A 12,649-nucleotide genomic window follows, 5' to 3' on the forward strand; every position below is an offset into this window, starting at 1 on the left:
CACGCCTTTTCCGCAACACCAACAAAGGACACAGATCGCCTGGTCAATCTTCTTTCCTTCCTGCAGTCCCACGCTCTGGTGAGGGGGTCTGGGCGAGTTGGATCTCTGGTGTGTCCTTACGGTTTCAGCAAAAATTTGAATGGATTCAGCCTTTCCATGACGATGCACTCTAAATGGGCAGCAGGTCACCTGGTATTGGGGTTCTGCAGCTCTGGAAGCTCCTAGGACCTCAGGAGATGGCTTATTTCAAAGTTTGTCTGTGGTCTGGTTGTTCCCACCAGCCAAAGGGAAGGAGGAGTCCTCTTCGGAGCTCCTCTGTTGCATAGAAAACTGGGACTGGACAGCAGTGGTTGCTTCCAAAGGGTCTGGCAGACGTCTAAGGTCGTCTTCTTTGCTTGCTACCGTTTCCTGTGGTCAACTTGCTAAACACTCCAGAAGCCCTACCTTTGATACAGTGCCAGCACACACTCCTCTGCAATCTCTCAGCATTTTACAGAAAGGGGCGTTTTGCTGTACAATCAGGAAAACAGACTCCTGTGGGAGCTGGACCTGTTGAGGCACTCTGGCAGACAAAGGACGGGGGGTGGTGGTGGAAGACTCCCCCCACTTCCTGCCTGCCCAGTCACTCTGGAGCCTAGGCGGGAATGCCTACTGGTTCCCGCCAAAGGCAAAACACACACACATACCTCCCCCTCACAGACTGGTAGAAGAAATGCTAACAAAGAACAACCATGCTAGTAAAGGCAAAAAAAGAAGGGAGGTGTCAAGTTGGTACTTGGGTGCCTCTATTGTGCACTACTGCGGCTATGGACATAACCAGCGGTCGAAAAAATACACAATAGTTGGTAGAACATGTCCACTGCCACCAGCCATAACTAGGTGATTGTCTATGTGATTAAAAAGTCACAGGAGCAGTGAGAAGGGGGATACTAAGTACCCCTTTGGCACTCCACTGAAGGTGGTGTGTGCCAATCTCTCAGACTACAGAGTTTTGGGAGATATACTAAGTATTTCTCTATTCTTAAGAACTTCAGTTACGAAAGGATTTAGAAAGATAATCTTAAAGGAGGACCCTAAAGGTCCCCAGCAACAGTGCCCATAAGGAGCTGTGTGCTGCAGTAATAAAACACACATGCCTTTAAGAGTTATGGAGCAGACAGACTCCATAGTACAGGTAGAATACAAAGAATAGAGCTAAAAAAAAAGAGCCCACAAGAATGAATGAGTGGAAAAAGGCTCCACTCATTTAGGATTGATCGAAAAAGGTCCAGAAGTTTAGCAAAAAAGTTCTGGGGGCCTCACTAGGAGGGGGATGAAGCACAATAATGATAAATCTACCTAACGCTTTGACAAGCCTGCATGAAATTACTTACCTTCGGTAATGTTTTTTTCTGTGAAAAATCTTACTAGAAATTATTCCCATAGAAGAACTCATATGGAGCATACCTAGCACTTGATGAAAAATATGTCAGAGGATACCGGCAAGTTTGATGTGTGACAGGCCACTATGCATGATGGCCAGTGGCACTATGCCATGTCGTACTGCTTCCAATGAGTGCATATTTTTAATCTGAGCAGGATTAAGATGTTTAGGAGCTGAGGGGGGTCAGAGAACAAGAACAGCAAGCTAAGGGACGGAGGCAATTTAATCATTTATGTGACGGTTGCTTTATATCATAGGGGTTCACTCAAAACACTGCAGAAAACGAGATCAGGAAATGAGGCAAGAGATTTGGCAATTAGGGACACGGAGGGCTAAATGGGAAATGTGTTTGGGAACATCAGGGTTATTTATGAGTGTCTGCTGTTCGACTGAGGGGGATCTAAATGGGACTATGTGATGATGTTTCTGAATTCAGGAGGCTCTGTTGGAGGCTTTGTGATGTAAAACTATGATGGCTACTGATCAGGTGTAAGCTGCTGTATGGAATATTGGTGTGGGTGGAAGACAGACTTGGTATGGCAGTCAAATAGAAGAGGTATACTTTACTACATATTGTGAAACGGTTACGAAATTGAGGAGTTTTGGTTGGTTCAAGGATGGAAACTTCATTCAACAACAGTTAAATGTTTTAAAATGGGGTAAACTGTTTTAACAAAGGAAACCCATAGGAACAGCATGCATTTGTTATCTAGTTCTACGAGAGGCAACAACAGATGTAATGTAGAATGCTTTTACTAATGCAACTTCCTATAGGGTTGTAAATATTCAATCCTCAATGTCTGTTGTGTGCCAAACTAGCTTCTCTACACAGAGGTATATTTTAATGCCCTCACTGTTGCTGGACATTGGTTTCAATTTACAGCTCCTGGTACACCCTTACCTGTGTATGCTATTGACACACTCAGAAGCAGCATCTCCTTGGTAATGAACAGCTTGACTGATCTCTCTGTAAACACAGACAAGAACAAAATTAGACAGGTTTGCAGAGGTCGATGAACAGATATTATATACTATTCTTAAATGGTTTTACTTACTGAAGGCATCTAAGGCTTTTCCCAAGTTGCTGGGCACAGATCTGCATGAAGACAAAATTACAGATTATTCACCATAGTTCTAAGTGCACACCTAATTCTCCACTAAAGCAACATTTTTTGATCTCACCCTATCCCTCAAACAGAATATTTAGGGGTTTTTCCTACTCTGCATCAGCCCGTCCAGCTCCAGTCACCTGCGGAGTCACTCAAAGCTCCTGTCTCTCTCCCACAATTTTCAATATCTTCCCGAAGCCTCTGTGACCTCCTGGACACCTTGAGTATCTCCTATACAAACTATGCGGACGATACACAAATCCTCCTACCTATCTCAGGCACTTATGACACTGACTCCAACACACTGGGCAAAGTCTAACAAACCATCCAGGCCTGGATGGCCCATCTCTCATTATGCCTAAATGGCGACAAGACCGAACTGCTCGTCAGCTCACAGACACTTCTACACAAACTTGACGCAACATACAAGTCTTTCATGATTGATGCTATAACTATCCCAGTCTTCAAGGGGTCTACCTGGACTCCTCCATATAGCTAACTAAACATGTAAATGCAATTGCCTCGTCTGTAGCCTACACGACTAAACTCATTTACGCCTGCAGACCCTTCCTTTCCACTGACAGTTACATCACAAGCCCTCATTGTCTCTAGATTAGACTATTGCAAAGCCTTGTTTTTCAGGATCTACCACTTGCAACATTAGGAAGTGGCAGATCATACGAAATAATGCGCTAAGAGCCGCCATGAACATACCAAAAAAAGACCACATCACCGGCAAGAAGAAATGTTCAATTGTTTCCCATTCGCGAGCACATTATGTTTAAAACCTGTACTTTAACTCACAAATGCTTTCTAATAAAGCACTAAGATACTTGCCAAGAATAAGTTACGAAATTGCAATCCATCAGACGCACCCGGGCCCCCACTCGCTCCTCCCCACCATCCCCAGACTCAAACGCAAGAGCAGGGGGTTGCATTTTCCCAGTCGTGGCAGAAAACCACTGGAATGCATTACATCAACATTTAAAATCGGAACCCTCTTTTTGGACCTTGCCCAAATGCCTCAAAACTTAGCTCTGTTTACTAGACCTATGACTCAATATTAGCCTCATTCACTGTACAATGATTCATCACGTGTCTCAAGTTTTGTAACTTCTGTGTTCACAATTGTATGCCTGTATTACCTGTATCTGACTCACAAAGCTGCGCTTACTGTAACCAGTGCCTTGATGCACTGCGCTTTTGGTGCGCTTTTGAAATGACAAATAAAAATAAATAAATTCAATGTGTCATATCATCTATACTATTTGAACATTCCTGAAAATACAGGAGGGGAACAAATCATATTTGCACGGCAAAGATTTACAATAATGTATAAAGCCTGGCCCCGGGAACTGACTCCCTGCATTCTGGATCCACCCAGAACATTCATAATGACTAATAACAAGGATGCCTTCAAACAGACTTGCATTTCAGAATAAATGAAAAGCTCAGCACGCTACATAAGGCATCAATGCCTTTTTCCCTTGTTACGTGCCAGAGTGCATGTGAACATGTACACACCTACAATAGCAGGTTTCATGCAAGAGTATCCTTTGCAATTCACAAGTTGGAGAAGAATTGCTCACTGACAGACCACAGCCAAAAATACTTTTCTTTAACAAAATATACTAAATACTTAGTATACATCTCAGACTAAATGAAAAAAAAAGACTCCTCTATAACGAAGATTTTGTGGTATTGACATCAAGTTTACAACAGAAAAAAATTTATATTTTGAAAAATGTATTGAATCAAAATAGTTAAGTAGCTTAATATTCCTCTTGAAGGGCCTGTGCTGCAGGAATCAGAAAATGATAGTGTTGTGTCCATTGGACTAATCTAAACCAGTGGCAGATGAGAGATCTAACAAAGTTGAGTCTTTTTAACAGCATTTGAACATTTTGAAGTACATCAAACATTGTTGAGTGCAAAATCACTGCAGGCTGGATGGTCCGAAAACACTGAAGAGAAAGTGGAGAGGATTTGTCTCCTATACATTTCAGAAGCAGCTGAATGTGAACTTTGCAGTCCTCACCTCCCTAGAGAAGGAAGGGTGGGTTGGTCATGAATCTGGGGAGGATGCCCTTGCTGGTGGAGAAAAGCTGTTTTATGTGCAACAGTCCTTGAGTATGGGACGTATACAGAGAACGTATATGATTGACTGTTTACTGTGAAGCTTGCACCAGGTCTGGGAGACACATTGATTATTTTTTTTAAATGTTGGTGTCTCTCGTCAAATGTGATGAACAGATGGGCTAGTGTGGACCACCAGAGGAGCACGACACAGGGATAGAGGCACTGTAGCAACAGATGCCAGTGTAGATCATGGAGGTTGTGAGTTCAGTGGAACAGCATGCATGTAGCTGCATCCACATGAGTCGCATGTAGCATTTTTTGGGCATGGTGTGCAAAAAGACAGTCAGTGAACCTGCGGACATTTGGTGAATATCTGACATACCATTGCTCCTGCTAGAGAAGGCTTGGTAGAAGAAACTGATCTTGATGGAAGACGCTGTGCATACACACATGGTCTTGGAAGAGCCCAGATCTCGGCCAGCAGCTGGTAGAGAGGAGGGCAAAAAAGAGGTAACAATCTAGGGAAGGTGAGGTCCACTGAATCAGAGTGTCAAAGGGGCATCCTAATGCCCAAAGCCACCACAAGTGAGCATTTCTTCCACAAAATCATTACGCAGGTGGCCTCCCTGAACCTCTGCTAAGAACACAGCCAGGCCCTCAACCTCAATTTGACGTGTTAACCTGAAGGAGAAAAGAGGCATAATGACACTGCAGTGCTGGTGGATTCAACTAAGACATGGTGGAAGGTATCCCCTATAAATTGGCAATGCTGCTGGGTAAAGTGGGCTGGTTATGTTAGGGTTATTTATTAATTTCAATACCGGCAGAAGTGGCCTTGTGGCACGGATTCTCATAGAAGATCTGCATACTTACCGGAGATTGAGGTAGGAAGAGAATTTGTTTTTTTTAACTGAGACATTTGTCATGTCTCTTAATGTGGGAGGAAAGATGTTCGGTAGATGAGAGCATGAGGGGCAGGAATCTGAAATGCTAGGGCAGAGCCCCGTAGGTTGAGTAACAGCTGGACTTTTTCCAACCCTCAGGGAGGATCCCGGAGAGGAAGTGATGCCAACAGGATTTTGGTACAGGACACCTCTGTCAGAGTACCATAATTAGGCCACCAAAGTAGCCGCTCTGGGTAAGCTCTTGAGGGGCAATGGCAGAATTAGGCCATGGGGGACATCAGTAACCTCTGGAAACTCGCAGAAGTTTGGTTAAGAACTCGAAAATAACCTCCTGAGAGGGTAGGTCACAAGGAACGTGGCTGTCACCCCAGCTGGGTGCCTCTGGAAGAAAAACAAACAAAAAAAAGATGTGCCCCTTACCAAGTCCTGCAGAACCACTGGACGTGTGCTCCCACCAACAGAGGCGTACCTGTAGGGATGCAAGTGCACCACCGAGTGCGCAAAGTTTCCAAATGTGAGCCGGGTCAAGCACTCCAAAAATGAGTTTTGGTACGTGCCAAGAGCCATCCTCAGCAGTGAAAATACCAAGCGTGGAGCATGAACTAAAGCTGGCCAAAAGGAAGTAAAAAGAGAAAAACGCTCCAAGGAGTAAGCACTAACATCCCGGTGCTGCGTTCTCTGGTCACACTGAGAAAGCAATAAGCGGTTGAGAGCCAAGAGCGTGAGAATGTTCAGCTATTGTCCCATAGGGATTGCATTCCCCCGCCCTCCACCAAGTATGGAGGAAAGGCGACGGGCCGCATGAGCATTTATTTTAACATTAGAGTGACCTCATCCATTTAGGTGATGTGACTGGTGCGCTTCTAAGGAGTGCTTGCAGGACTTTTCTTGAGGGTTATTCGGCCGGCAAGGGTGCCGGGGGAAAAGCTCTTTCACGTGGCAGTGGCTTTATGTGAAAAATAACCAATGCATTCGGAGTGCTGAAAAAGCCTTCACAGGATGGTGCAGGCCTTAGAATGTGGCTATGTGGGTATAGCAGAAAAATGTTTTTTAAAGGGTAGATATTTGTATACAAATAAAAACATGCATTTAGACGTTAGAGCACTGTTTTTGATGCACCATGACTGACTTTTGAAACAAAATGATGACACATTACACGAGTGTAGAAATTATTGAAATACACCCACACATTTAGATCAATATCTGCATTTATAATGTCGGAAAATTGACACTGCATTTAAAATTAGCGAGCAAGAGCAATTCTGAGATGGGCTAGCGAGGTGGGCCTGATGCCCAGTGGCTAGGTAGAGCTCCGCTCCAGTTCTAAGCCAGTGGAGGCTAATGCACCTCATCGCTTGTCGATTGAGTCGGAGAACTCAGGAGAAAGATCCTGGGCAGAGGCTGACAACGGGGCCTTGCAAATACTAAATGTTATCAGCAGTCTACAAGGGAAGCACTGTGCACACCAGACAAATCAGCGAGTTAAGTGGGGATTGTAACACTGCTTGATAAGAAGGGGATTGGCGCTGCTTATTCAAGACAATGCTAAGGTCACAAAAGAAATGCCCCTTTTCAATTGCTAAATTAGTTCCATGCTTGCTCGTGGCCATCAAAAAAAGTGCACGCTTTTTGTGCTCAACTTCACCTTGTGCGTATAACACAAGGATAACATCGGCTCTCTTGAGCATGCTCTTGCCGATTTCTGCAATCACTCTCGTCACTGGATCTTTCCACTCCCCTTAAGCACTCCCTTGTGCACCCACTCCTGAAAAAAACATCCTCAGATCCTACCAGCTTCTGCCCCATTTCCATCACCCCCTTCCTGGGGAACCTGCTTGAGAAGCTGGCCTTGCCGCAACTCAACTCGCACCAAACTTGTTGGTGGTCTCCATGACCATCAATCTCGATTCCAAGCATCCAGAGGCACGGAAACTGCTCTTTGGAACACCCGTGAATAACTGATCGCATCTCTGGAATCCAACTCCCCTGGTGTCCTTATCCTTCTCGATCTCTCCTCTGCCTTTACCCAGTCAACCATTCCATCCTCATACAAAGGCTCCACAATACCCTTGGTATCTCGGAACGGGCACTGGACCGGCTGACCTCTTTCCTCAATAACCGTTTTTCCCAAAGTCATACTGGGCACCTTCTACTACGTCCCTCTCCACCTGTGGTGTCCCCCAGGGCTCTATACTCTCTCCCTGGCTCTAACATCTAACTTGCTCTCCTTGCACGCCTCATCTCCTCCTTCTCCTCCAACTTCCAGTATTACGCAGATGACACTGCTCTTTTTCAAACTCCCTGCTGATCCTCTTGCACCCGCCATCATCCCGACAGCCTTTCTGCCATCCCGTCCTGGTACGCCTCGAACGATATCTGCCTCAACGCCTGTAAAACTGATATCCTTCCCATATGGACCCCTTCGCCCTCCTCCTTCCCCCTACTCTGGCCTTCCTCCTTGGGCTCTCCCCCTGCGCCATCGACTGAAGCCATAAGCCTTGGAGTCATCTTCAATTCCCCTCCCTCACCCTCAGGCCATTGCCAAGAAGTCCCACTTTCAGCTCTTCCTTCTCAAAGGAATTTTACCTTTTCTCACTTATCCTCAGAGGCTCAATGTGACCCAGGCCCTGGTTCTCTCTAAGCTGGCTACTGCAATAGCCTCCTCCTGAATCTACCATCTTCAACTCTGCGACCCCTCCAGTTATGCAATACATCCCACAGGGCTTGTACCTTGCTAGCCAAGACCACTGTTTTGCCGACTCTAAACTGCTCTATGTTCCCTACAGAAGCTATACAGCTACCCACACTGGATCCACACTTGGCAAAGACCGACATTCGACACTAAGCAACTATGTTCACGGTAAGCACCTTACTAATTACCTAATCTTACTGACAAGAGCTACACACCAGACCTAGGGCTAAACCTACCTCTCCTTCTCTCACCCTCTGTCCAATTGATTGCAATATAACTAATCTCGTCAATGAAATGTATATAAATGAATATCTACCAAACTTTTTGTTATTATAAAACTGTCTCGCACATGAAACACTGTGCAGGCCCCACTCACGGCTCAACACTGATGTTCCTAAAAATGGATGAAATGTGACTGTAAATGTGTATACTTCATACAATGTACCCTAAACATGTACTCCATGAACACCTGAATGAAAATTGGTCTCCTAACATGTATGACACTGTACATACAAATTGTAATTACCTGTCACTATTACTGCACAATTTCACAACATCACTAAACTGCACAGTCTTGAGAAAAACCTCGGGTTGAAACCTGTGCTGGCACTGAAAGCACCAGCAAGCAGCTTAAAAACTCAGCCCGTTGAATTGTATATCAAGATTCATGTCACACAAGTGACAAATATTATCTGACAAAATGTGCAATTGACCTTCTGACACAATAAACGCATTGTGTTCACAAAACCAAACAATGGTGTCAAATATCGAGGAATGAACCTTGAGCACTCGAAATTGAAATAGAAGAACACCGGATCCAGCACCACTGTACAACAGGGCACCAACCCCCCAAAAACAGCATACTATTCCAAGGGATGTAGCACGACTTCAGGGATTGGGGACAAGTACTCATGGTACAAGTCATTGAGGATACGGCTTGGGAACGGCAAGAGAACCTGGTAAGTGCAGGGCTTCTTTTATAGATCTGGGAAATCAACCTAGTGCCAAGGGAATTTAACTCTAGACCAGCAATGGCCCATACAGATGAAATTAAAAATATTCCATGCTCACAAGGGGTATGACCCACTAGCCAGAAACAGCAGCAATGACATGAATGGCCCCAGGAGGGCTGAGCAACCAGACCAAAGTGTTCCGGGGACCGCTCATCTATTTCAAGGAGACTCCCCACCTCGAGGCACTTAGGCTAAGATTGAGCATGTAGGCAGCATAGCAGAAGCTCTGAAATGTTCCTAAAATGGGACAACTGGTCCAAACAGCAGTTAGGACCAGGAGGAGGATGAAGAACCCAGAAAGGATTTCCTGTATCCTAATAAGAAACTAGGAGCAAGGAAAAATAGAAGCCATGTACCAGTTGCTATGGCCAAACCAGGTACTTGGATGAAGTAGCCCATCTTCACTGCAGTCCTCTAGCAATTTAGGTAAGAATCCGAGGTATGAACAGGGTTTGCCCTACATGAACAAGTTACTCTCTTACCTGGTAACTTTCTTTCGATGGTATGGTCCAACGACATATTCCACATCTAGGACAGTAATCACCACAGCTGTGCTGCTTCGGAAAATCTTTCGGCGTCTGCGTCCTGTGTCGTTGACGTCGATACGCTGTCCTGGAGGGCCTCCATCGAGCCGACGTCACCGGATGTTATAAGTATCACGCACGACGCCCGTAGCCTCAGTTGTAGTTTTTTCCCAGTACGTGTGGCACCAATGTTCTGCCAGTACGACCACAGAAAGTCTTGCGGAAACGTAAGCTGCAATCGCATCAGATATTCTGTAGCGGGGTAGGCAGGGAGGGAGCGATATGGAATACGTTGTCGGACCATCCCATCAAAAGAACGTTACCAGGTAAGAGAGTAACTTGTTCTTTGAGGGGATTGGGCCCTCCGACGTATTCCATATCTATGACAGACTCCCAAAGCAGTACCAACGTAAGGAGGTGGGAAAAGAATTTAGAATACAGAAATTTAGAATGCCCAATCAAAATGCAGAGTAAAGGACTGCCTTGCCAAAGGCCAGATCCTGCCCATGGATAGAATCTAGGGAGTAGTATCGTACAAAAGTATGGACCGAAGCCCATGTGGCTGTTTCACAGATGTTACGAATAGGAACACCCCTCTGCAGGGCAGTAGAGGCAGCCATACCCCTAGTAGAATGGGCCCGCAAGCCTACCGGAGGGTCCTTACCCGCCAAGCGGTAACATTCAGATATTGCCAAGATAATCCATCTAGACAAAGTCTGCTTAGTAACAGCGTGTCCCAAACGCCTTCCAGCGTAACCAATAAATAGCTCATCATCCACTCTGACCCAAACATGCGTGAAATGTAGAAGCTTAAAGCTCTCCTGGGATTCAACCTATGGAGCCTCTCCTCTTCCTTACCAGGATGTCGAGGAGAGTAAAATGCTGGAAGAATAACCTTCTGGCTTAAATGAAATTCCGACAAGACCTTCGGAAGAAAGGAAGGACGAACTCTAAGGACAAAACCTGTCCTCATGAAACACAGTGAAGGGTGGCTTAGCTGAAAGTGTCTGCAACGCACTCACTCTGCGAGCGGAAGTGACCGCAACTAAAAATACAGTTTTAAGTGTTAGTAGTCTCAAAGGACAAGAATGTAAATGCTCAAACGAAGCACCCATTAGGAATTTTAGAACAAGGTTCAAATCCCAACCCAGCACCTGGAAAGGTGACGGCGGGAACACGTTAGTGAGCCCTTTGAGAAACTGAGACATTAAAAGGAATTTTGAAATAAGAACACTCCTTAGACGAGCGCTTAAAGATGGACAGCACCGCAAGTTAACCTTTAATGGTACCCACTTGCAAGCCCTTGTGGGCTAACAAAAGCAAAAAAGGCAGAACCACAGGAATGTCACATGAAAAAGGATCCACATTCTTAACCCTGCACCAGTCGCAGAACTATCTCCAACGGCAACGTCTTCAGGGAGGTCCCAATCCTTGTAACTCAACCTTTCAGAAGCAAAGCATGAAGGTTGAGGGATCTAACCTCTGGATGGAGAACCTGACCCACCTCCCGTGAGAGCAAATCGTCTCGGTAGGGAAGACGGCGTGGAGGGCAGATCGACAAGTCGAGAAGGTCTGGGTACCACGTCCTCCGGGCCCATGCCGGAGCAATGAGGATCATCGGGGAACCGAACCTCTGAAACCTCTGCAGCACTTGTGGGATGACGGGGACTGGAGGAAACGCGTACAGCAGTGGGAAGGACCACTCCACCACGAACGCGTCTCCTAAGGCTCCTCTTGGAGGAAATTCCCACGAGCAGAACCTTTCGCACTTCCGGTTGACACTGGAGACGAAGAGATCCACTTGAGGGGTCCCCCAAAGGGTGAAGATCTCCAGAAGAATCTCCTGAGCCAACTCCCACTCGTGTTAGATCGCGCTCTGCCTGCTCAGAGCGTCCGCCGCTTCGTTTTCGTCTCCTGTGTTATGCTCGATTTATGCTCGATCCAAAATGGCGCGGGGTGCGCAATGCATTCTGGGAGCGCTCGGAGCCATGTTGGATATTTACTTCATACCGCAGTGAAATGCTGCACACATTTTGCTGAGTATTAGATTCACAGTGCTGAGACAAACATGTTTTTCCAACCCTGGTATGCGGTCAAGGCCATTTGTGCTGGGAAAGCTAACGTTGTTATGGCTTGCTACTGTTCTCTGTGGAGCGTGTTTTTAGAGAAGGGATGCACTGCGCTTCTTGGGGTAAGCTCTCGATTGACCCAGCTGGCAACCGACGGCTGTTCCTCAACTGCGCAAGTGCAATTTCCAGAATGTTCGAGAATTAACTCCCCTTTGTGGAGTGTGTATATATGCGGAAAACCGGAGGTGGTCAGGTGAGACTTCAGCCAGAGAAGGACGCTTACGTCCGGCCTTCCTGTGAGCTGTGGTGCTCTCGGCCTGGCTTTTCCGGGGTCTTCCAGCCGCTTCTGGACGAGATGAGGAATCCTGTTACGCTCACGGTGATGCATTTCTTTTTGACTTCTTTACTTCTTTTTTTTTTAACTCTTTTTATTGACTTCACAGCACAACAAAAAACCAGAGGGAGCCACATGGCACCAGCGCTAAAAGCAAACGATGCGAATGATAAACAATACATATTGCGTAAATGTAGCATATTGATAAAGGCAATATACAAACTATTAATACATACACCATAACAGGACACTATCGAAGAGGAACCACCTGGGGAAGTAGAGGGAGAAGTAGACGGTGAGGTCATGGCAGAGATATAGTCTCGGAATCTCGGCCAGATGTCCCTCGGCCTGGAGTGTGAATGCTGCATCGCGCTCCAGGACTGCTCAGTATCGTGAGCCCATGTGACCGATCCGAGCCATTGTGTATAGGTAGGCGCTCTAGGGCGGAGCCAACAGAGTAATATACGGCAAACTGCCAATAGCATGCAGAGACCTGCCAGT

The 12,649-nt window shown here is 46.0% G+C and overlaps 1 protein-coding gene across 2 annotated transcripts in view; it reads right to left on the minus strand.

Annotated features, from left to right (window-relative positions):
• Nucleotides 1-12,649, minus strand: part of MFSD11 (major facilitator superfamily domain containing 11) — a 1,014,059-nt gene that overhangs the window by 453,161 nt on the left and 548,249 nt on the right. For both annotated transcript variants that reach the window (XM_069654654.1, XM_069654655.1), the window contains exons 9-10: nucleotides 2,479-2,519; nucleotides 2,325-2,390 (exon numbers count right to left, since the gene is read on the minus strand). In XM_069654654.1, the coding sequence (XP_069510755.1) occupies nucleotides 2,325-2,390; nucleotides 2,479-2,519 (107 nt within the window). The remainder of the gene's footprint in view (nucleotides 1-2,324; nucleotides 2,391-2,478; nucleotides 2,520-12,649) is intronic.

This window comes from Ambystoma mexicanum, chromosome 3q (assembly GCF_040938575.1).
Source record: "Ambystoma mexicanum isolate Mex_15411 chromosome 3q, UKY_AmexF1_1, whole genome shotgun sequence".
Taxonomy (NCBI): Eukaryota; Metazoa; Chordata; class Amphibia; order Caudata; family Ambystomatidae; genus Ambystoma; species Ambystoma mexicanum.